The sequence below is a fragment of the Rhyacophila brunnea genome, unplaced genomic scaffold (assembly GCF_057557595.1).
Source record: "Rhyacophila brunnea isolate RB1 unplaced genomic scaffold, BYU_Rbru_1.0 scaffold_15, whole genome shotgun sequence".
In the NCBI taxonomy this organism is placed as follows: Eukaryota; Metazoa; Arthropoda; class Insecta; order Trichoptera; family Rhyacophilidae; genus Rhyacophila; species Rhyacophila brunnea.
Genome location: NW_028232806.1, coordinates 31,132,189 through 31,159,744, shown reverse-complemented (window position 1 = coordinate 31,159,744; position 27,556 = coordinate 31,132,189). Strand labels below are relative to the sequence as shown.

The 27,556-nt window shown below is 33.3% G+C and overlaps 1 protein-coding gene and 1 long non-coding RNA gene across 4 annotated transcripts in view; one reads left to right on the top strand and one right to left on the bottom strand.

The window, feature by feature from the left end:
- Nucleotides 1-27,556, top strand: part of LOC147075238 (uncharacterized) — a 74,338-nt gene that overhangs the window by 3,812 nt on the left and 42,970 nt on the right. Inside the window, exon 1 of one of the 3 annotated variants that reach the window (XM_085943133.1) lies at nucleotides 9,700-9,889. The exons of the other annotated variants lie outside the window; for them this stretch is intronic. Coding sequence (XP_085799259.1) covers nucleotides 9,877-9,889 — 13 coding nt within the window. The 5' untranslated portion in view covers nucleotides 9,700-9,876. Of the gene's footprint in view, nucleotides 1-9,699; nucleotides 9,890-27,556 lie in introns of those variants that run through there. 3 annotated transcript variants of the gene reach the window in all.
- The window catches only part of LOC147075239 (uncharacterized), a 97,014-nt gene that overhangs the window by 50,387 nt on the left and 19,071 nt on the right, over nucleotides 1-27,556 (bottom strand). The window lies entirely within an intron of this gene.

Sequence of the window (27,556 nt, the reverse complement as noted above, 5' to 3'; positions counted from 1 at the left end):
CTTCTACCCGGTATAGCAGTGAATTCTCTTTCATCAGCAGCGATTATTGTAGTATCATCTGCGAATCTTAAGTTGTTTATTTTCTGGCCACCAGTACTTATTACTATTAGGTTTAGGTACCAGTTATTCATTATGTATTAAAAGATAACACTACTTTTATTCAAAGTGTTCAGTGAAATTAACTATGCAACAATGTTGTAACAAAGAAAACTGTCAGTGCCAGCTTATTGTTGACATTGTTGTCAAAACTTTATTTTTCTTTATCTCTATCAAACGTGCCGGTACGGCAACACTTGCTGCTACTACGAATTACAGATTCAACACATTGCAATCTGAATATGGACATATTTTAATTAAAGATGTATTAAGAATTAATTTATGGAATCGTATAGGATGGTTTTTATTTATTTATAACGTAGAAACACTTTGGGCTCTTATTGGTCGCCAGCACAGAACAGATAATAAATAGAATACCAATAGGCTATATTCAATACGCCGCATATTGATGCAGAGTTTTTTAATGTATGAGTGTCCTACGAAAATGAAGCACGCATTATGCACGTGCAATAGTGTGTCTAATACACCACCATTAAATGAGCGTAAATGCATAAGCCGAGAGCAGTTTTCAGTATTCGACGTACAAAGCATTCTTTACACGTGTGTAAGTTTAACCCGGATTCTTCCTTACTCGAGTCGGTTACCTGCTATCGCTTTACCCGTTAGATATTTCAGTTCCCATTATTTCTGAGTTCCCTGGTCGCCAGTTATAGTATGCTTTAGTTATAAAATAGAAACACTTCCGGTTTTAGTATTTATTCCGAGTTAACATAGATTAATCAACAATAACAGAGAATACTTCAAACGGTACGCGAAAACAGATTAACAGGATAAGATGACTCGCTCGACCAAATAACCAGATAACATGCCAAAGGATTAGTTCAGTTCAGGTAGGTATCACGTAGAAACCACACTTATCACTAGAAACGAATTTCGATAGTGTAAGGTGCTTAGTCTCAAAACAGAGGACATGTATCAAAAAAGTGTACAGTTATAAAAAGTATAAATACTCTAGTAGGGAGTCGTTGGAAAACAAGTGGGTAATAATAAATATTATATCGAAATTGATAGCACAACACCAGTCTCATTCTTCTCGTTAGTTGTCATTTTTAATTTTAGTGATTTTGATTGGAATGTGTAGTAAGAGATGCAGCATCCCTGAAGGTGACGGTCTCGCATTGGGTCGTGGTGATTACTAATATTAATTGTGTGCAATTTAGTGTATTCTGTCGATTTTCATTATAATGAATAGCTTTATGTTTTTAGTTCAAAGTTGTTGTATTTCCAAACTAGGCATTTGAAATTGAAAAAATATACAAATACCTATAGTTAGATGAACATTTTAATGAAATACACACAAAAAATACACTTAAATACACGCGCTGAAAAATATCTTTGAGAAGGACCGGTGGGCAGAACAGTTGACAACAATAATTACTACCTCATTCATTAAACTATTTTTTATTCAAAGAATAATTCACAAGATGTAAGAATGTAACATTCTTTTATTAAACATACATAATTTGAAAACACTTCTGAGAAATATTGTAAGTATTTTGAATCAAAGTATTAAATTACCTTAATTACTAAGTGACAGGATCACTCCAAATTTTTGTAATGACGTAAGTACACTTGTTATACTTGCACTTGCTGATAATTTAATAAACTATTGTTTTTATTCAACGAATAATTCATGCAACATACTTACATAATTTTAAAACACTTCCGAGTATGTTCAATACCTCTTTTACTAGTTGATTAGAAATCTTTTTATGTCTTTAACCATTTAATTAGTGTTATATTATACATATTAATAGCAATTATATAATTGGTTTATTTTAATAAATTAAAAGAACATATTTTATGAAAATAGTCCTTCGCGGAGATGTTATAGAAATGATAGTGGCTATCGCAAATAACTATAATTTCATAACCCCCTCAAACACAGATATAACTAGACTTCATTAAGTAATAAATTAAATAAAACTGACACTAGGTAAAAGTAAGTACTATTTTTCATAGACTGATAGAAAGATGTCATCTGGATGTTGCGGTGTTAAGATGGTTAGATACGGTTGATTTTTTCCATTGTCATTTCGAGATATCTCTCTTCTACGTTTTTGTCAACACCATTGCCCCTGAAACAAAGATCGCTATGAACACGCTTTTTTGCTAATGAATCATAAAGTGAACTTGAATATTTTATGAATAAAAATAACCGAAAAAGTCAAACGTAGTAATGCTGTTGTAATAATGTTGTAATATTATTATGTACATATTTTATTTATTAAGGGGGTACATGCTCAACGTAGGTTATAAAGCAATAATTATTATAAAGCAATCATTATTCGTAGGATGTTTATCACAATTGAATGGTCAAAGAGAGCTTATAATTAGTATCTTTAGAATTATCTTCAAATGTATTAATCTTGCCCATTTTTTGAATAATAAAATGCCTAATTCTTGTCAAATTTGGGATCACAGAGATTACCAATATGATTTTTTAACGTAAACTAACGTAACGTAACTATAATAATGTCGATATAAATTATACTGATGGTTTTATAAATGCGTTTAAAAATTAATAAATGTAAAAAATCTTAACACCACTGCACATATATGTACTGAAATATGACTATATTCTAAAACATTAGAGCGAGAGGTTTAAAAGAATACTATTTTATGTAATAAAAATACTTTATGCAGTCACCAAATGTTTAAAATAAATATAAAGGATAATAAGGCTTCAAAATTATATAAATAGATTATCTACAACGTTTAAGGTATGTCCAGGATCATGCTTTGAAAATAGAAAAAAACTCCATTTTGACCCACGCTGAGCACGTCCGCCCTTAAGGAAAACAAACAGTTACATTGATCACAAATGTATAAAAATAGATTAAAAAATATTGAATATTGCAACCAGCAAAGTTTTCATATATAAATTATAATATAGGTTAAGAGTGGGTTTACCAGAAATGTGATTCATTTTTCAGTCGAAGAAAGTTCACAGAGCGAGGAGCACGTCATTTTAAATCAAATTTACAACAAAATCCCTGGTCATCGAAGATTTTATTTTAAAAACATAATAATTCTTATTGTCGGTAGAGCAATTCATAAGTGAAACGGCAAATAATTTTCAACAGTATGTGGAATCAAATTTCGCAGTCGTCGCCAATCGGAGACTGACAGTCGAGGTATGAGCACGAATTTGTTTTGTGATGGCGTCAGAGGAATATATTCTTAAATCGTATAAAGATGACTAAAAAACGTTCCGCATGTACTTGAAAAAGAATACATGTCAATGAATATACTATTATTATTACGAATATAATAATAAACATAACATTAAAAGGACACATGTTGGATTTTTATGACAAATTATATTTCGTTCGGCACGCGTCATTTGCACAATCCGCGCATCGCCTAGTCACGATATTTTTAGACCATGCCTAAGACCTACCATGCCATGAAGAGCCTTAAGTATAACAAGATAGAAAGTAAGAAATTAAGAAGAATATAAACTATTAAGAAATTACATAAGAAAAATGAGGAAGAATATTGAATAATTATAGACAAAAAAGTAATATTTTTTTTAATATTATCATAATATTATGTGTGCTAAGAATTATTGAAATGTATACATAATATTATGAATAGGTAATCTAAGATATAACAAAAAGCGAATAATAAGAAAGGAAAAAATATACATTTAAAATTCGATTAATGTCAAATTATACAAAATTTTGGATGTGAGACGTTTGAAAAGATCAACGGTAGTTATATAAACAGGGCCGGTCAGTGACTCTTTAGCGCCCCGGGTAAACGATTTTCCGGTGAACACCCTCTTCCCACGAGGTACTTAATATACGTTTATAAGGAGAAATAGGGGGATACTGTTGAAAAATAATAGTAACATACTACATTGTTTTTAATTCAACGAATAATTCACAAGAGTTAAGAATCTAAATTATATTTATTGAACATACATAATTTTGAAAACACTTCTGAGAAATTATATAACCCATAGAAAAAAATACGACACCCGACAGGAATCGGGCCTGCGTCTCTCAGATTCGCGCCCACGCACATCGACCAGATTGCTATAGGCATCCTATTTAATTGCGACAAATTTAAACTAATGGCTCTTACAATATGGTCATATATTTTCTCAAGTGTTTTAAAGATTGTATCTGCCTATTTCTCGGCCGGACACGCAAAAACTAATTTGGTATTCATTATAATTATTATCATGGTACAAATTTAATAATTATGAAGGCTACATTTAATAGGGTAAAGGCATGATGTCACTAAATTTGCGAAATGTAGATTTAGATGCCACATAGTGGCAAATTTTGTGTACTTTCAAATCTAGCAACACTATAAAGCAAAAAAACTTCGAATCATAAGATATTCCAGTTGATTCCTATTTGATATACAGGTTAAAAAGGATGGTTATCGACTTTTTCTTACCAGTACCTGAATTCATGAAATTACCATTATCATTCTAATTAAGATTATCATTCTTGTGCAAGTACTTCATAATGGTGCTTAAATAAATAAATAATTCACAAAAATACTTTTATTATTAATTTTATTTATGTCATCTTATTATGATAATAATCAGTGCAGTCCATTTTTGAATTGTAAATTTAAGGAGTTAGCCTAATTTTTTTATATCTTCAAATGTAAAAGAGTTCTATAGTTTTGGCTTTATTAGATGCTAGTATTGTAAATAAATTAACCTACACCAATACATAAAAAAACAAAGTGAAAGAAGAGTGTCAATATGAGTGTTGCAATCTTCGTCTCCTGAACATTTTAACAAAACTGACAAACCCTCCTTTTCCCCTGTATCATTCATATATTATATTAACCATAGAATAACAAAAGAAAATATTCGCTCCGTGGATATGTTCTTTATGAGCAGCTATTCAAAACTGAGTCAAAACTAGTTTTTTTTTTACTAAGAAAATCTAATGAATGAATGATGAGACGTGCAATTTTATATAAGACAATGAAAAAAAATGTGCAGTAGTATCTTAATAATTAACCAATATTAAGATATCTATTATCTACAAACATAAAAAAAGAGCAATAAATATATTTTTTTAAAGTCAAAGATAGGCGTTTAGATTAACACCGATTCAGATCAGTCTCAATTTTATCTAAGTGGAACAGACATTGTTATCAAATAAGAATATCGTATTTCAAATAAATTATACATATTTTTAAAATTCGCACAAATTACTGTTTAGAATTGATAGTCTCGGCCATTTTTCTTTCGTACAAGTGTTTTTGCAAAACGTATACCACCCCTTATAATGTCTGAATATCAAATATTTAATTGCATCAATTTACTCGTCTCAAGTAGCTTGAATTAATGATAAAAGATTGTAGATAATAATTTTCAAACTATTTTGCTAGATATGTATAGATAAATGAGAAAGTTAGGGTACTGCGAAGCTATTGTTATCAGTCACTGTATCGGTGTTATCACATGCCGTGTCTGTCATTAAGCATCTATACAGATCATAGATAAGGCAACTGCATTATAATAATTAATGTAACATTAACATACTCACTCGATATTCTGTGCAGTATCTAATTTAGTATAAATAGTCAAAGTGCAATGGCATATTATTGGTGGGCAACGAGACGGTCGAACATCGCATTAACTACCTATCTAAAGCAATACCAGCATAAACTACAACGTTGCGCAGTGAAATCTATTGAATTTACCTCTCCGCTTTGAGGATTAGGCCGTAATCGGCGTCTGGCAGTCTTATAACGTGGACTGGCTTCAATTTAGTTAAAAATAGGATATATTTTTGTAATATACACACTGGCTTAGGTACACATCTGTTTACTGGAAGCCAGGCGGGAACAGCGGCAATTTTCATGAATTTAAGAATGATAACCTAACCCTAACCTAACAAAATAATTCACTATATCGGCTATTTTCAAAATTTGTTTGCCGCTGGCTTCCATTAAATAGCAAGAACCAAAAATTATTGTAACAAAACGATTACCTGCTGAGAGTGACATGGTAAAATCCGAGAAGGCAAAGCCGTAGCAATCTGCCTGCACAATCATACAGTACACCACTGAGAACGGAGAACCAATCCGTACCATACTCATCCTGGTCTTATCACTGGCGTATCACGGGATCCTACGTTTGACTGTGAAGCATCAATATTTTTTATGACTGGGATTGTTTCGGGAACATTTACTCAAGACTTGTGTCATCACGCGCCTAAGTGTGCTTTAACTGACTTTAAATTGTTTCTTTTTTAATGTGCTCATGAGAGAGAGGATAAAAAAGTAATATAAAACAATGATAACTCAAAACTGACGGATATTATATGTGGAGCGACGTTTTCGTTCATAGAAGGAGCTGCAAAATTTTAAAATGCAATAAATTTGGCCTTTATCGGAAATCCGATGTGCCTAGCAGCTGGGTGGACCGACTTGGACAGCGTTTTTCTTACCGTACATATTTTAGGAGGTTGTGGTTTGAATTCTGTATTTCTCCGCCACATGTACATGTTATACGAGTAACAAGATTTAGCTCATAGATCTTGCAAACGAAGCTATTTCCTCTCATGAAATGACTGGTATAATGGTCCAGATTCAAAGTGGTTATCTCTATTCGTCATTTAGTATTTGAAAAAAAAACTTATCTCTGTGCTTGTCTTTGGTAGATATATTCAATTTTTATGCCAGGTCTTCAACGCCGCATCCAGCGTCATTAGACGGATAGTCCGCTTCTTCATGAATACATTTTCATCATCAAGACGAGTAGGTGGCGTAAGATAACAGTCACCGACGTCCGCTTCCTTGCATTTGAGGAGTATCATGGATGCACCGCGTACCTGAATGTGCAAATCGAGGGGGAGGACCCCAGCCAAGACAGGGAGCGCATCTGTTAAAGATATACAGTAGGTCTTTGTGAACAACATCGCACTGAAATCCTCACTTTAAAGAGATCCACTGATTCCAACACTTTTTCAGACACGCTTATAGCGTATACCATACTCTTGCATTGTATGCAGTGATAGGTCATTTTAAGTGTCCTTATTCTTAGCCAGGCAGACGACCAACTGCATGGAAGTGGATTGCGATTTTCGCAAGACGATCGAATTTGCAATGTAGTATATTCTTGGGTTTTCACCGTGTCTCCTTCTTCCTTCTTTACTCGACGTTTCGGGCTCGTTGCAGAGGCCATTATCATATCTCTTGATAATGGCCTCTGCAACGAGCCCGAAACGTCGAGTAAAGAAGGAAGAAGGAGACACGGTGAAAACCCAAGAATATACTACGATAAAAAACAACCGTGAAAGCCTCAAACATTATACGAATTTGCAATGTTTTTATTTTGAACGCTGCGTATGGATACATGCAAAAGTTAACTTGCAGCCATGGGGCTCACACCGTGAAGCGGGCCCCCCTACCTATCGCCAAGGATAAAGGCAGTGTGACGCTCTACAGTAGCGTTTTCCAAATGGTGTACGCCGAAAAAATAATGGGTATACATATTTAGTCTTTTATTGTATATTTTAATACATCCATTTGAATTATGGAGATATCGAGTTTTGATACACAATTAAAATTTTTATCATACAACCACATATTTTTAAATAATAATATTGCTGAAGGAAAATAGCGCCGCAGGCGACTTTATTACTATTAAATCAAATTTGTGATGTGTGTTTATCTCACTTTTCTGGTCGACTCGCCTCGCCGGGCCCCTCCTGAGACCGGCCCCCCAGGCTAGAGCCCTGTTAGCCCCTCTTGTGGGGACTATGCTTGCAGCAGACCCAGATGTATATGAGTAAGGTCGTTTATTAGAGCCCTTCTGTAATTCAGATGTTGCGTCTACTAAATACGTAATCACATTTTATTTACAACGTACGTGTACCTTTTAACTCTCGCTGGGAGCAGTATACTATCTATCTTACACTTAGCATGTAATTAAGAGTACATTTTGGTTATTGTGGACAGCTTCCATAAAAAATGACGCATTTATTTCTCTAATATGCGTTTGACAGACACTAGCAGATTTTTTGAAGGATCTCAAAACAGGTATGTAATGGGCCGGGCACATATATTATTATTATGCGTATAACACTATTATGACTTTATTGGCAAACGAGTAAAGTGCAATATTTTTTAATATCTCTTATAAAAAAAAACACGCAATTGTGCCGAAATGGGGTGATTGTCAACTTAGAACCGTCATCATCATTATCAACATCATAACAGCTCACCCAGCCGGCCAATGTCAAATTAGCAATCGTACAGTTGGTGTCGATAAGGCACCAATCCCATATGCTTAACGCTATCTAGTTCGAAGACAAGAAAAATCTGTCTTGACGAAACACGTTGAAAAAAATCTTTTCCATATAGATGGAACCTGAATGTATGAAATTGGAGATGTAAAGTGGCTGGTTGGAGAAATAATTAAAAGCAGGCCTAGCCTAATAGACACTCTGCCGCCCCCTTGCGAAATCACTTAAAAGTCACCCCTCCCGCTAGATTAAAATACACACAAATATTTTTTTATACGACTGTGGTATTTAATTTATAAAAAAAAACATACCGCAATGTTGATCAAAATCGTCAGAAGCGCAATAACCCGATGTCGGTCCGGTTTCCTCTAAACTCTCTCCACCCGTCCAGCGACGATTTTATTTGACACAGATGGCGCAATCGACTCGAAAGAAGAAATAAAAAGGGGCATTGAAACTGTTTAAACCTGTCATAAAATTATTAAATCGTACGAAAATCTCAGAAGATGCGTATTTCTCACAAATATTACCCAACATAGGTATTATAAAATCCCTCAACTAACATAAAAAAGGTATTTTACAGAACTACACACACAAATATGTACCTGTATACAAAAAAGTTAATCACTAATAATTTGAGACTGTTAGTTTCAAAGTGGGTAACCTCCGTATTCTGCCATTTAGAGATAATCGCAAAAAAATGTTAGGCACATTTAAATCTGTAAGTAAAATATTTTATATTTGCAAATATATTAGTAAACACTTAAAAAAGTTTGAAGTTAGTCGTCAAATATAAAAAAACGACTGATGAATACAAGCGACATTGCAATCAATTTTCGGTATAATTATATTAAACCATCGAACAGAACTGGATTTAATATTTGCAGAATTAGAATCAAGAAAAATATAAAAAAAGTAAAAATGGAGGTTACCGAATTTGAAATTAATAACCTCATATTATTATGTGTCATCTTCAATTATTTGTAAAGGGAAGAAATACATTGTTATATTATTTTTTACTACGTATCGTGGGGATCTCAAATTTCTTAAGCCCGTTTCTGTACCTATCCCTTATCATCGTAGCCGCTGTTCATATTAGGTATAGCATGAAATAAATATATGACAGTCAATGGTAGTATTTAACCAGCGAATTGAGGCTATTGAATTGCTCGATATTACTCTTTGGGAGTCCCAGCCCACCATTAAATTCATCGATTAATCTTTAAGTGTAAGGTATTATTATTTGTTACATTCGTTCTCCCATTCGTATTGTCCGGTCGGCTTGGCCAAGCGGTTCAGCTCATAAATTCTACTATAATAATATAAAGAGCAAAGTGCCTTAAATTTTTCCGTCACAAGTGTTTATTTCATTGCCAAAACCGGTCATGTTCTATCGGCCCGCGAAAATGTCCATTCGATATCATTGTTGACGAAATAGGAAGTCAATTTCGGTAACATGATTCGATGATTATTTTGTATCGCGTGACCCATCTGTAGTGTTTTAGTTATTTTAAAAAAAAAAAATATTATGTCAGAAGATGGTGAGTTTTTAAGTTAAAAATAACTATAATTTATTTGGATTCGAATAATTCAGGTGCTGAGTATTTTATTAATATAATTAGTAATACCGGTGTAAATCAACCTGAAAGTTGTATCAGGCCATTATACGAAACTGTACAATTTGATCGTAGTTATTGCTAATAATTCGAGTGCAATATGGGAAACTGTTTGTAGAAAATGATGATTGTTTCATATTGGAATCAATGGTGTGGTGGGGTTCTCTTATCTTTTCAAGACGATTTGGAAATTTTGCGTAGTAAATTTATCATCATTGTTAATTTAAAAATCCTTTTAACATTAGTGACAGAAAAAAGTTTCTTTCCTTGGACAAATTTAGTGAGTAGACATTATAAAAATATTAAATATATTTTGAGTAGGTAATATTATAATATTTTAGTGGTAATTTTTGTCAACGCTAATGCACTTAAGTAAATATTATATATATTATTTAAATTTGATAAATATTTATTTTAACGTAAATATTATAAAATGATTTTTCGGTAGTGTTCGGTTATCAGGAATACAGCGGAAAACACACTTTGAAAATACCCGATTTACTGGATTATTTATTAGTTTGGGTTATATTAGGTTAGGTTGGGTTAGGTTTGGTTTGGTTAGGTTAACCAAATAAATAATCCAGTTTATCGGCTATTTTCAAAATGTGTTTTCCGCTGTATTCCTGATAACCGAACAGTACCGATTTTTCTAACTATGTAGGTATTCGAAGAACGTTTATTTGGAATCTTGTTGGTGCGGAAATTAAATCATTACGGGTAGGGAATATTAAAATATTATAGTGAGTCAGCGCTTCCAGAATTTTTTATTTAGCAATACACCACTGATTGAAATGTATGGTACCTAATACGTTAATTGATTTGAACGAAATATAAATATAATCGAGAATATTCATTTACAACGAACATGCTACCTCACTGCAGTAAAAAAAATAATCAATAATTAAGAGGCCATCCATAGACTGTAACCGTATGCGGCTTAGATCCGTGTGCCATACTAAACTTATGATTTATGTTCATGGAAATATATTTTCACAAATTATGTGATAAGCATCTGATCGTATCCGTTTACATTTACAAACTTAATAAAAATATATTTTCATGAACAGAAATCATGATTTTAGTTTGGCACACGGTTCTAAACCTCATACGGTTTCAGTTTATGAATGGCCTCTAATACTATCATCGTAACTCGTCATTCACTCCCGGCTTGTTTAAATTCAGCATTACTACGATAATAAACTCAATTTTAACCTTTTATAAAGCGAAAAATGCGATAAATTTGTTAAAAAGTATCAACGTTTAAAAAATACGCATATTTTTTTTACAAACTGAGTGGAAAAATTCAATCAAACTGTAAAAAAATCTTGACAAATTACCATTTTTACGACTCAGCGAAGGCTTATTGTACCATAACTATTTGGCAATGGTGCTCCAAAAGTATCAGTGTTTCGGCCCCTAATTCCGCCAGTGATTGTAGGTAGGTATATACTGCATAACTGTTTTCATCATTCTGTAAATGAGGCCTTGTTCTCAGAAATGTTAACGAAATATTAATATTTCTCTAACGTTAATCTATGTTAATATCTAAAATTATTGTTGTTTTTTGTTTTTGAAGGAGGAAAAGTCAAACCAAAACATTCAAATTAGGTACCTATATATGGCTTCTATTAAATTAATAACGACATTTTATACACCATGTCCATGGCATATTGGCATATACCTACTCGAATATTTAAAATAATCTTTTCATATAAAGAAGTTATATATTATTTAAATCCTGTTTCACGCATAAATATTTATGTGTTGATGTGAAAGCTGATCTTAACTATTTCTTTTTTAATATTATTATATGTTAATAATTCTCAGAACTTCAATTATTTAGAATAAAAAGGTCCAAATATCATACAACTCGAATTAATTTTAATTTACATGGAGACGCATTTGGATTTAAACATAATTTAACATAAAGAAAAATATGATACTTACTTCACTCAGTTATGCTCCAGCATTGGAAAATATAACAAGAATGAGTTAGCGCAATTTTTCTTGTTCCAGGACAACTTCCCGCATCTCTTGTCATTTCATACCTGCAGCCTGTTGTAGTGCGTAGATTGTTGTTGTACTAAGCTGCCGGATGGTGCGAGTTTCAACCAGTGCGGCTTAGTCAAAAGCTACATACGTTTAAAATAGTAAATATGGCTAAGGCTGTGTTGGTTAAATCTTGAGGAACCTCTGACTCAGAAGACGGTGACATACTTTGGCAACCTGTCACGCTTAAGCAGATTTAAAATACATCCCCATACTAGGTATTTTAGACGCAAATTGTATGAGAATTCATTAATTTTCCTGCTCGACAAGGAGAAGATCATATTATGGGCCTTGTTGAACAGATTATTGGTTTTACTAGAAATTTATATCATTGCTCAATCTATTAGGACCATATTCTGGGTCCAAATACACATTGAAAAAAAAAAACAATTTGAATGTGTCATATTCAGAATATGAATCCGTGGCTGAAATGGATACGCGTAAATAAAATCATTAAAATATGATAAGCCCGCCAAAAAATCAACTAGACCCAGTCTGAAGCAATATGTATATATACTTATGTTACGCCGAATGTGTGATATTGCGTATTACATGAAATCGGCAAAATTTTGCCTATTTCATGAAAAATGCAATCCCGTTGCATTATTCATGAATTAGGCAAAATATCTGCCGAGTTCCTGAATTCGGCAGTAATTTTTCTGCCTAGTTCATGCATTGGGAAAATTAGATAGTAGCGCTCCGGTGGTGTTTTTCCAACTAAACCAAATGTGTCAAATAACCTCAAAATAGACATTCGGTTGAATTCAGAATTACAAACCTAACCAAATAATAGTAATATTATATTATGTCAAATTATAACTAATAAAACCATCCGTATTAAATTTACTTTTTCTACTGTCATGTTGACAGTTTAAGAATTTCATACCCTGCCGAATTCACGCACTCGGCAGATAATTTGCCTAATTCATGTAATACGCAATTTCACACATTAGATGTAACATATATACCATCACTCACAAACATTGTCTACCCATTTGCCTCGTAGGCCAAAATTTTGTTCAATCAATCTACTCTGAACAGTTATATTATTGGCATTCTATCCTTATTTTGTCGATTCTTTAGAATAATAGTAATTAACTATTATATTTGAAAACAATGTAACTATTAGAAGAGTGTTAGATACAAATCTCTGGGTACATCAATTACCTTAAAATATTTCAATGATGTGCCGTAACTGAAACACTTTTTTTTTTACTCTATTAATAAAATACATCTTTGCAAATTCTCGCAGAACCCCTGGCATTGGTCTTGAATCCGTACATAACTTACTTTATCTTCAGCTTAATCTAAATTTTGATTTTGACGTCCTTGAACTCTTTTTACGTATTTTATAAATGAAGTTAGTGGTCTCATTAGGTACCATATTTAAATTACAAAGATGGTACTACATAGCCGATCCTTGATAGAAATTGAAACCTCACGTAGCGTAGGAATTATTAGGAATTATTCGCTACAAGGACATTTCGATTGATAAATTTAATTTGTCAACTGCAAAGTGATATATTTTTGAAAGTTTGAAATACAGTCGGTTCAAGTTTTTTTGTCTGTTTTCAAAATTCAGTATTTATAATAAGAATAATGTTTCTGAAAGCGTGTGAATAAGGAAATAATTTAATTAATGTTTTTGAAAGATTATTTTCCTTATTGTGATTTCTCTTAATGTATTAGAGGTTGGGCCAAGGCTAACTATATAATATAATATGTACCTAGTGAAATTGAATTACAAATTACGATGGTAGTGCTAGTTATTGATTATCTTCGAATGCAATGCAGTGACCTGTTCGCAATAAATGAAGATGTTTGATTGCATATCAACAGCTGCTTAAAATCGTGTCCGGAAACTGTGAAACCGTGAAATGTAGTATCGGAAATAAATGGAAGTATATTAATGCTTTCGCTGCTGAAGAGATAATGAGATTTTAATTGCCCCCTTTAAAATGCACGTTAATTACATCGATCGGCCGCCTGGTCATTACGCGCCGTGTGCGTCTTCCGCGTCCAAAGTATTAAAGACCGTCCAACCTCTTTAGGTCGTATAGTACTGACATAAAATTCAGGTCTAGATAAAACACGGTTCTTGTTAGTTCACACTTTACAAAAAGCCAGCAGCAAACAATTTTTGAAAATAGCCGATATACTTGATTATTTGTTAGGTTAGGTTAGGTTAGGTCAGGTCAAAATTCGTGAATTCAAGAATGAAAAATTCTTGAATTAACGAATTTTGCCAAAATCAGCTATGGAAATTGAATTAATGTTCATCTTGAATCTAATAAAATTGGAGACCGTATAGTACGGTCATCTCTTTCGGGTAGAAAGCTCACGGCAAACTGTGCCACGGTGAAATGTTTTACATACAATGATTTGACTTTTTCCATCTCCACCCGCCATGTATATGCAGCCTCGGTCTGTGCACGGCTGCCTTTCATGACGCTATAAACGTGTCAGAATGAAAAGATTTTAGTGCCACACTTCTTTGTCCCGAAGCGATGTTGCACGGGACTGATGTAGCAACCATGAACCTTAGTCCTTAAAGAAAGAGTTTTAGAAAATAAAAAGAATCTTGACTTGCTCTGTTGTCATTTATCTTCAATGACATGAAGTGTCCTTTATACCCGTGTACTGAAACTCTGCCGAAACAGATGAGTCAGGAGTTGAAAGTGATGAATCTAAGAAGGGATCGGAATTATTCCGTCCTCCATATGAAGCAGCAAATTTTTCAAATGCCTTAAAGTTGGCCTTGGTTGATATCAAGTCAGCGTGGCCAATCGGGTCCGTGTGTGGACGGATCCTGGTAAACAGCTGCGCTCGATCGGATCCCATCAACGGGCAGTCCCAGAGGACGTGTCCAGCGCCACATGCGGGATGTGCACTACGGCCCATCTCCTATCAAACGAAAACCATCCAACTTGGCTACGAAGTCACCATGGCTGGTCAGGAACTTCCTTACCCAGTGTGTTGGTCTTAGTTGTCTCATCTGAAGCCTGCAGGACACATCTGGAAAAAACAGATACGTTTGTCATCCCTTGGTGGATGCCGATCACCTCGACTGCCATGTATCGAGTGCTGTCTTGTAGACTGACGTGCTAACAGTATGCCTGTAAGGTACGTCTTCAAATATCGGCGGAGGTGTCAGATGGACGCCCTCAATGGTAGTGTTGATCGCTCTCAAGAGAAGGGAGACCGATCCTCGTACAATTTAACCGTTTACGATATTGCATTCAAAATATGAGCAACAACCAGCACTAATATGGAAGTTTACAGTTTCATGACTCGTCGGTGTTTTGTAAAAAGGGCGAATTAACCAAAATGCTACTTTACAGGAGGAGGATTTTTAACTTTTAACATTTATTTGTTTTTTACCTGTAGATGATTATAAATATCTAACAAGTTTATAATAAAGCTTAGAAAGAATACTGTCATTATAATAGGTATTATTATATAATATTTTAAAAGGCTCAATATGTCACATTTGCTTTTTATTTCGTAATTTAATTTAATTTAATTTTAGTCGATTATCGTTTTTAAGTACTTTCCTGTGAAGATAAAAATTCGCCGTTTTTACACAACAAAGCTAGTGAGGTACATATTGTATTTTCATTAAAATCTCGATTTCGCCAAAATGGTTGATTCGCCCTTTTTACAAAACACCGACGAGTCACGGCCTGACTATATGGGGCCTTGGATTGGGTCATAATCACTGCCATCTTTTCTGTAGGACAATCACAGAATAAATAATGGATACTAATATTTTTATTACCCAACGCGGTGACTGTAAAATGTTGACATTTCGATTTAAACCTTGACTATTCATTAAACGATTAAACGATCAATAATATATATTTTTTGCATGAATCTTCCAATAATAAGTATATTTAACAACAATAGATTCCGTTCAATACTACCAACATATTCATAAGTAAGTAAATTCTAACTTTTGACATAAAATAAATTCTCCCACTTTATTAGGGAGGCACTAAACTGTGATGGCCCACTAATCTGTTCTGTGCCTGAAATTAGGGATTGCAATAGCGAATGAAAATACTAATACTGGTAATTCGATATTTCCTATTGAATACCAGTAGTCGTGAAATATATGGAAAAAACAAAAGTATCTACCAATATATAATTTATCTTTAAAATTGAATTGGAACAGTGATGTCCCTAGATAAAATGCCGCCTCTAGGCAGCGCCAAAATGCCGCCCCATTTTTTATACAGTATTTATACTATCCTTTCATAAGTCCAATATCTAAGAAATGTTTTGTATGGATACATTACTAACAAAATATCAGACTGTAATTATTCGCAAATATGCACGTGTTAAGGACGTGGAAGAGCAACGGAAGTAAACTAGATATCGCGTACCCGACAAAACCAATGAGCTGAATCTTTTAATGGAAAGATATTTGCGTTATTATTAAGTATAGGTAGCTATTTATATGTATTCCAAATGATTCTCCTTGATTTGCCGCCCTTCGAGCAACTGCTGCCCCCAAGCGACGCTCAATTTGCTTACCCCCACGGGAAGTCACTGAATGTGAACGGAATTCAACCAGACATCGCGTAACCCGACAAAAAATATAGCCATGTTAAACCTTGTATGTTAATTGATACATTCTGTTTCCACTTTCAATACCGAATATATCGGTATTATGTGATTTTTGAAACCGGTATTTCGGTATCGAAAAATACAAGGATACCGGTTTTGAAATACCGGTATTGCAATCCCTACCAGAAATGTACCCTTGGCGTGGGAGGGTCAGGTAGCCTGTGGTCAACCGTGTCCGGAAAATTGCACGAATACAGTTCACCGTAAACGAATGACCGTATAACATTCAGGTCATGATAGACGAGAAGAGTGAAAGGTGGTTTATTAAATCCAGAAATACAATACAGCATTATATATTTATTCAATATAATACCGGTCAGCATATATCTGTAGTGTACAAGAGATGATATCTGAGTCAAATAATTTTATTATTATCAAATTTGAGTGATCGAAAAAAAAATGAGAGACCTTAAATTCTCAGAATTGTTCCAACCAGGTAAATGCGACTACAAGCTTTACCGCTAATTTAGACAGCGTCATATTATTATAAGTCTTCAGCCCAAATGTTATTATAATATTTTACCTACAATTTATTTCATGCAAGTTAATTAATTCTTACACATGACATACAATTAAAATTACATCAAATACACGACAACTTAGAGATAAATTTTACATTATGACCTGACATAAAAATCTTAATTCAAATTACACGAACTATGAAAAAGTAATTATAAAAAAATTAAATACAAATTATAATACTGTTATTAAATGTATAACTAATTTTGCAGCCAACTATGAGTATGTTGATAAAAGATAAACAGAATCTGGTTTAAAACTTTTTCTTACATATAAAATGTATCCACTTAAAACCCAATGTTTACGGGCTCTTTTAATTAATTTTTTAATTAACTTGTTAATTTGAATTTGAAAAGCAATCAGCAAAAACACAATTTTGTGCGGCCCGTAAGCATTGGGTTAAGAGGTGACACCATTTAAGGGTGTCAGTACCTATGTAATATTTGGTATTTTTCAACTGTGTTTCAATTGCTTATCAATGAAATTAATTGTTCGTTTAAGTTTAAACCCAACAACACTATCATAATATAATGTAATATTTTTGTATCTATCCATTGTTAATAATTATCACATTCACTGCTGACCAGATAATTAGTAATTAATTACCACATTTAAATATCTTTATATAAATATATCATATCATATCATAAAATTATATCTAATGGCTAACTAATGGTTACGCGCCTAGCGCGTCTTTAGCACTGGAAGACTTAAGGGACTTGGAGGCCCAAGGCACAGACAGATTTTTGAGCCCACAGTAAAAAATAAATAAAAAAACTTAAGTTCTTACCTCCAACGTGCCTAGAAAATATTTCAACGTATCTCTTTTGTAGGATCACATGAAAATGATGACCCAGTAGCGCACCCAGGGGGTGGCCAAGGGGCCTTGGCCCCCCCCAAAAACATTGAAATCGAAAGCCAATAGATTAGACAAATAAAAACACGGCAAAACCCACCCAAACATGAAAATTATCAGAATGATTTTAACCATTGAAATTGAAAGCCAATAAACCTTTGGGCTTAAACAAATAAAAACACTGGCAAAAAAATGATTTGTAATTCTCCAGCACCCTTTTTAGAACAATTTCTTAGATTTTAATTTCTAACACAAAAATTTCGAAACACTAATGTCAAGTTTTTTTAGAAACCCAATCCCTAATGGAACTGTCAAAAAAATTCTCGGTGTCCACTCGAATTCCGGAGTGGTGTAGGTCATTGATAGGGAGGGCTGACAGGGCTCTAGCCTGGGGGCCCGGGCTGTGGAGGGCCCGGCGTGTCGGGTTGACCAGATAAGTGAGATAAACACACATCATAAATTAGCTTTAATAGTAAAAAAAGTCGCCTGCGGTGCCGCTATTATACTTCATAGCCATGAACATTTTCAATTACTTATATAATTGTGCAATATATTTTTTGATTATTATGTGTCGATACTCGACAGCTTCATTATTAATGTGGATGTATTGAAAATCGCCAATAATTCACTGTATAACTACCCTTAATTTCAACTAAAACACAATTTGAAAAACGTTAATGTAGTGTTTCACACTGCCTTTAATCTTAGCGGTAGGTAGGGGGCCCGCCAAACATCCTAGCCTGAGGGCCCGTTTCAGCATGTGGGGACCATGGTGTAGGTACACCGAGTGCAATAGACAACGAGAAATTAGGCTGTGAAGAAGAAAAAGAGCCTATGGGACTAATTTACTTTCTCCTCCTTGGGCCCCCCCCCAATATTAAATCCTGGGTGCGCCACTGTGATGACCCATAATAATATCAGTGGATAGGTATGTTATGGACCTATTTTATGTCAGTTGGGCCTTTGGGAATATTTCATAGCCAATTCGTGAGATCTTTAAAATTTCGTCGAAAGGCGAAACCCGGGTCTCAAAAAACGACTTAAATAGAATAGTACAGAGCTTGAATCCATTAGAATTTAGATATTTTATACATATAAAAAATAACGATACATGAACATCGAATTAACGACAATAATAAGTAATATTATTATGTCTTTCACTTCTAAAAAAATTAAGTAGGTAGGTACACATTAACTGTAATTTCGATATAGTTACACGATTTACATATATATCGAATAAATTAGAAATTTTGTAGTAGCCAAGTAATATGCGACCCTTCGCCAGGAAACATACTTAAAATAAATTCTATACAATATGAATTACCATTTAATTACTTTTATTATTATCAATAATCATATCACATCAAATTTCATCGCACAGCCATGTATTTTAAAATTTTCATAACCCTTGAGGAAAATAGAGCCGGAGGCGACTTTTTTACTATTCGAGCAAATTTGTGGTTTGTGTTTTTCTTACTTAACTGGTCGACCCGCTACGCCGAGCTCCCAATAGACTCCCCCCTTGTGGGAGCCATGCCTGCTGGTATATAATGCAATGATAACTGATAAAAGTGGGTACTGTTTCATCATTTTTACATAAAGTAATAAACGCAACATGATTCCCAACCATAGCAGGAGCTCCATCAGTCATTACCGATACTAGTTAGGAATAGGAAATCGACTACGATTAATATAAGTACGACTTAAATGTATTAAAATATATTATCGTTTCTTTTGATTCGTTCCTCCATTGGTAAAACTGTTAATAATTCTTCTGAAGCAAACATATCTTTAAAAACCAATCGAATAATGCTACTTTCCCCATTCTGCTGAGAAACAAATAATTTATGTATTCTGTAGTATGAATATCCCCAACTATAAAGGCAAGCTATTTTTGAATTGGTTTTATTCAATGATTATAGAAAATATGACGATTGAATTTTTACAACATTAGACCTATCAATTGGCCCACATAATTAATATGCATAATTGGGAACCTCAGAAACATACTTACTTAAAAAAATGTCAGGCCGAATGGAAATAGTAAATATATTTTTTTGTGATTTTACCGAGGCTTTGACTGCGACTCGCTGTCATATCGCCTCTTCTCTTCTAGAAGGGGATCCGTCGATCAGGTCCTCCTTCCTATTCTGTTAAATAACTTTACAATTTTGCCTAGCTCTTCCGTCTTACCCACCGCCAGGACACCTTTCAATTCGTCGACATTCTCATAGATATCCGCAATTTGCAGCTGTATTCTGTGAAGTTCATATTTAGGGCATTGTAGTGCTATATGTACAATGTCCTCTAAAACATGACATTCATCGCAGAGCTGCGATTCGCTTCTTCCCATGAGGACATCAAATCTTTTGTCCATGGTGTGCCCTGTTCTTAGCTTCAGTATTAACTTAAGCTCATTCCTCGTCAAAGAAGACTCTACAAATCAGGGCACCTCTCGTGGTTATGGTAGAATAGACTTACTCCGTTTCCCCTTTTCAAATGATGCCCTATGGTGAAAATCTATCCACATACTTTGGCACATTTTCTTTATAGCCTCATTCCAGTCCAGGTTTTCTGGTATCAATAGTAAATATTGTGGCATATTATTTGATTTAGAATTATCAAGTTAATTGTCTTTCACAAGATATTTGGCAAATTATTGTATGAATGTAAAAAGACGAAAATAATGTGGGTCAAAGTTAGACTGATGTTTTAAAGACATATTTTGAATACCTAATTTTTTTCCATGCGCATCTCACCATGCCATAATGATAATTTTCCTCTACTCATGTTATGTTAAGGACCTTCGTAACGTTTTCTTGCATAATTTAAACAACCATGCTAGTTCGTATGCACTGCTGATGTTATAATTATTTCAAAACGTACATACAAAGTTATACTAACAGAGAATTACGTATGAGTGAAGAGCAATATTATTGTAAAGGCGTTGTAATGCTGAACCATTTTAACACGAGTGAATGTAAAAATTTGAAAGTCTATAATAGTTACTAACAACGCATAGTTGTGCAATATCCGTGTAATCTACCGACTCGTCAAATTGCAAGGATAGGAATTAACATTTATTTTATTAATGTTTTCCTGTAGAAGTTCTTCCAAGTTCTCATCACTTGTGTTCTTCGCATGAGTATATTTCTTGATAATGATATGTAAGAGAAGAGATAAGAACTACCTAGCGGATTGTAAGAGCTGAAACGTCTAGTAGTTTTGACTCGTTTGAACAAGAAATAGTACCTACAATATATTATTATATCCGCGATCGACCAAAAATACCTTCGCGATCGACGCACTGGCCATCCCTGATAATATATATTATAAAATGCCACTTAAGCTGTACGTATTTTAATCTTATAGTGGTGGGCAGTTCAATGCCTTCACGGGGATAAAGAGTCAACAAAGCCATGATGCATGCAATATTTTTTGTTTTTTCAGCCTCGACAGCCGATAGTCCATCTTCCAGATCATTCGATTACCAAAAACATAATATCGTCACTGTTCTGGCAGAAGACACTAATTCGAAAAAATGACATATTGAGTTAGTTATACCAAAATGTTCCTTATTTCAAACTTTTCCGTCTGGAAACCTTCTTAATAAATAAACAGTATTTATTTTAAAGTGATCCTTTTTACGATTACTTAATAAACTCGCATGATAGACCATTTCAATTATTTTAACAACTTCAAAGTCAAATTACTCAAAACTAGTATTCTCCAGTTAGTGTGTTCTGCCAGAACATAGACGATATTATAATGATGATTCATTTATTATAGGCTTTTCACGATCTTTACTCTATTTTCACTTTCTTTAATTGTAATGATTTTATATGTTTCACTCTTATACAGGTACATGTACGCACCATTGGCGAAGGGTGGATGTAGGATGTTAAGATCAGCCATAAATATTCCACACTAAACTTTGTCAGTCATACGTAGGTATTTGTATTCATTAAAATAAGACTACAATTTACAGATGGTATTGGTTAGTTTTTTAATTTCAATTCAGAAACCAAGCCATAATAAATAATAGTCAAAAAATACTCACCTATCTATAAAATATATAAAATTATGCAATTAAGTCATACATAACTTTGGATATTTTATAGATAGAATGATATTTATTATATATTATAGTTTGAAAAAAAAAGAACCAACAATATGTGTGTATTCTTAACCCAACGAAAACAAATAAGTATGAATGAAAAAATGTGCACAATTTTGTCGTATCGCCCAAAGTATACCAAAACTATTATGGTTTGGTTTAGGCAGGGCCTAATTGATTTTTAAAAACTAACCAACAGTTTTGTAAATTGTAAATTGTAGCCTTAGTTCAATAAAAACAAATACGTATGGCTAACAAAGTTTAATGTGCACTATTTATTGCTGATCTTAACAGCCTACCTCCACCCTTCGCTACTGGTACGTACACTATTTATTTATTCAAAGAATAATTGAAAAGATTTCACAATTTTAAAACACTACTGACAAATATAATATAACCAATTGAAAAAAATAGTTTATTAAATTATTAGCAAGTGCAAGTACGTTATAACTAAAATTTTAAGAAATTTTGAAGAGAAGAGACACAAGTTAGTAATTGTGGTAATATTAATACTTTGTTTTAAAATACAAAGGCCGATTGCTAGAAAGTAACGCAATATAGAAAGCGCTTCAGAGGATATTGTAAAAACACTAGTTAACTTTGTCGCAATTAGATTAGTTATTTAAAATATGTAATAACCAGTGACGTCCCGTGGGGGTAGCCAGATTGAGCGTCGCTTGGGGGCGGCAGTTACTCGAAAGGCGGCAAATCGTTGAAAATCATTTGGAATATATATATAAATATCTACATAAACTTAGTAATAACGAAAATATCTTTCCATTAAAAAATTCAGCTCACCGCGATATCTAGTTTACTTCCGTTGCCCTTCAACGTTTTTGGTGACCAAAAACGACACGTGCAGATTTGTGAATAACTAGTCTGATATTATGTTAATAATGCATCCATACAACACATTTCTTAGACATTGGACTCATGAAGGATGTTAAAAATAATGCATAAAAAGATGAGGGGGAATTTTTGCGCTGCCTAGGGGCGGCATTTTATTTAAGGACGTCACTGGTAATAGCGTACGATAAACTCATATACTTATATGAACTTTTTAAAAAGGAAACACCTTATTATCCCAGTATCTTAAAACGTAAAATTTGATTTTATCAAAACATACAAAACTGGACATAATACAACAAACTGTGCATAGTATCACCTCTTTTAGAAGGAAATTAAGTACATCGCACATCCAAATTAATACGCACTTAGTTTGCTCTTATGCGATTTAGGAAATAACAACGAAGTAGTTAGCATATTGCAAAATCAATTTAAAGTGTGTTTAGTCTGTAGGTATTTGCCAAAAATGTTTGTTTTTAAAAATACTGTATATACCTCACAATAGGCGAAATTGGACAGTAAGCAACCAGGGCCACTTAACACTATTTAGCGGTCGGCTAATTTAATTTAAATTTTAGTAACTTAGGATATTTTGGAAAACGTTTTATATCATTTACCTTGTTGATGCGTACTTATTTTATAATTGTTATTATCATTTAATATTACATACAACCTTTTTATTGAATATCTGTGATTTCGAAATATTTTCTTTTTTCCAGCGTTTTGACTATTTACATCAGCGGTGCATAACAATTTCCATTCTATAATAATTGTTTGTTAGTGGGCAAAAATGTTTCAAAATATATTTTTTAAATATTTTAATTAATAACGTTTACGCGTGCATGGATTTACTGCTGACGGATTATTGCGCAAGCCGCAAGATTGCATGCATGGATAAAAAAAATCAGTAGCTTCTGAATTTTCACGCGATAGTGTTGTAACTTGTGCGATTTCAGCGTAGTATAACGATAGAGGCGAATCTGCCGGAAAAAATAAGAACTATACCGCGTAGAGTATTTTGACGTTTACCAAATTTTTATAATCAGCCCCATAAAATGATAACAATGCGTCTCACCTAAGCTTGAAGAATGATATTGACGAAACAGTCGGCATATTTACGTGTAAACAGTTATTATCGCGATAGTTGAATTTACGCACTATTTGTGCCAGTAAATCTATGTACGTGTACAGGCGCTATTATACTAGACTAGACTATATTTAATTATTTTTAATTTAATAGTTACATATAAAATACTCCACTCTGCATTAGGTACGTAGAAAAATAATCTTATTTAAAAAAATCGCTGTATGGTATTCTGTCAGTGACGATTCAGATTATATTCTATGCTATTGCATATAACTAAAACATAGACTATTTTGATCGATGAAGCACTTGTCATTTTTAGGCCGCATGCATCACTGGGATGCATCACTGCTTTACATGATGCATAAGAAGACAATATAGTTTTTTATTAGTGTCTCTCTGTTTTTTTTGACCATGTCCGATCTAATAAAATCATTTTCGTTTTTATGATAAATCAATGTTACCCACTTGCTCAACCTATTAGGTCAATACCTATGGACCTGGCCTATGGATTCCAATCCCGGGATCCCGAGTTATTTTCGTAACCTATGAATCCCGGGATTGATAAACATTATCCTGAAACTATCGTGATTGATTTTTTATCAATTTTTATGGAAAATAAAATAAAATAAAAACGAAAATATAACAGAAAAATACTTTTAATAATAAATCACTACATTAGAAATAAAGTGAGTTTGAATGAAGTTTGATTTATACGCATGTGTAAGTTGCCGATTCATTTTATTTTTTCACATAAATTAATAAAAATGAGAAAGATTGGAAAAAAACAATGCTTCGCACTTTTAACAAAGTAATTCTACCATGATCTCATACGTTTTACGGCAGTTTCATATTTGGCTGACTAATTAGATTTATGAAGCGGAAAGGCCATAAGTACACCATGATTATTTGCTTTACTGTTTTAAATCTCGCTAATCCATTCATTAAGTCTTTATTATCAGAAACAGCAATCTCATATTACATTCACATTCACATTAATATTTATATAACAATACTATTTATTCCATTAACCTTATGTATTTCCAAGATTGAACGATATACAATATTAACAATTATACTAGATTTATTTTTGACCGACTTTATCAATGGTATTTGCAAATATAAAAATATTCTATTAACAATGGAAAAAAAATGCCAATCCCGGGATTGTCAAATTGTAATCCCGAAATCCTGGGATCAGAATTTTGGCACGGGACTAACCTACTCTGACCCATACGCAAATTGAATTGAAAATCAATATGTGTACTTGCCAGACCCAGGATTCGAACCTAGGACCCACGACGCTATAGATAGACCAAGATCGTGGGATGTCTCCTTGTTTGTTCTGTTATAACAAATTACGTTTTTTAAATAAAATGTCTCATTTTAATAGACATTTCTCGGAAATTTGTATAATCGATAAAACCAATTAGCTTCAGAAAAACGCGTTATGAACATATTATTTGTTTTCATAACTGAGTACAATTGAATTTAGGTACCTACCCATGTAGGTACATTTTATTGAATTTGAAACATACATATTTTTACTTCCGCTAAAATCATTATGATAAATTTAGGAAAATTAGTGTTCGACCTTTGTTTCTAAAGTTGTTTTTGTTAGGTAGGACAATGATAAAGTAACAAAGAATTGGATCTTTGTTTTTTGGCGCGTTACCAAATATTCAAAATTACAATCTGAAACTAACATTTTCTATTTTATTATTTAACCTTAAGTCCGGTAGCACGTTGAAAATCGTCTTGTTCTTAAGAGAAATTTCTCGGTCGTCGCCAATCGGAGACTGACAGTCGAGGTGTGAGCACAACAATTTGTTTTGTGATGGCGTCGGAGGAATATATTGTTAAATCACGTAAAGATGACTAAAAAACGTCCCGCACGTAATTGAAAAAGAAAACATGTCAATGAATATACTATTATTATTATGAATATAATAATAAACATAACATTAAAAGGACGTATGTTGAATTTTTATGACTCGCGTCATTTACACAATCTGCGCATCGCCTAGTCACGATCTTTTTAGATGCCTCAGCTGAAGTATAGCCTTAACAAGAACATGGCAGATTATCAATGCCAGAAAATGGTAGGGGAAATGGGTGAAATGAAGATTTCTGATGACCAACCGGGAGAGCGCAAAGCGGGGGTGTTCAGGGTGCAAACATCCGGGCGGCAGAATTTAAAGGTTCTAAGAACCAGTTTACAGCAAAAAGAACCTAGTAATAAAGGTACTAACACACCCTTAATAGCACGACACAAATCCGGCTAACTCACTTCTTAGTGCACGTACCATGGGGTGGTTATAAATGTTTGTAGTTTATAGTAAATGGATATAATGTAAATTAAAATCTTGAAGAAAATATTAAAAATTTGTTTATTTATTTATTTTCTTATAAACACGGTTTTTTTATCATTTCAAACATTACAGGGTTACTACATTTAATTTTTATTAACTCTATATAAAACGGATTATTTATTTAGGAACTTATTTTTTTGATATTCAATTAATAATTCTTATTTATTTAGTTATTAACTGGCACGCCATAAAGGAGCGTGGGCTTTATACTATATTGCTAGAGGAGCCGAATCGAACTCAACTATCTTGTTAGAAGAGAGCGAAATCGAACTGATCACACTACTTCTATTTGGGGAGAGGACCTATTTTTTAAAGCCTGTCCCCCTTCAGAGGCACCACCTAATTAGCAGTGCGATCGCGCGTATTATTCCTTAACATTTAATTTGTTATAAACTCTTATTCTAATCTATAAACAACTAGGTAAAATTATTTAAAACATAATTACGGAAGAAAGCTACGCAGGAAGTTAAGTATTTAAGAAGTTATTTCAATTTCCAAATTATAAAAACATTGCGAAGAAAAAATTTATATAGGGATCTTCCGCCGAAAAATTTTCTTTCTTTGTTTCGAATCGGTGTGAGCGGTGCACACACACTATCAAAATAGTCCCGATTCACGCATATTGAGTGATTGACAGAATACGCAGTGCAGTGCGTGTATTATTTTAAATTTACAGATTTTATTTGAACACGTTATTTATTTTAAATTATAAAATGCAGCTACTGAATTTAATTATACAAAACAAAACTACTGAGTTTAATAGTAACCCTCTTCGGTAATTTTGCTATACATATTATTATATTTTAATGAATGCTTATATTTATTTATCGTAGTTCTCATTCTCTCCGGCATTCATCTCCTTTATAGTATATCGATTTTACATCTTCCTCACATACGAGTATACATAATTATTAATAAGATATTTCTTTATTTAAAACTTACGTGCTAGGTACATATCATATTATTTGAAAACATAATTAAACAATTTAAATATTTACTTAATCTATTGACTCCATTCGTCACCTCGCATACTTGTTTCAATTTACCAAATTCTTCCCACCTAGTGTACACCAGTGCATACACAGGGCGAGGACTTAAACTGAAATAGAAAGATAGATTG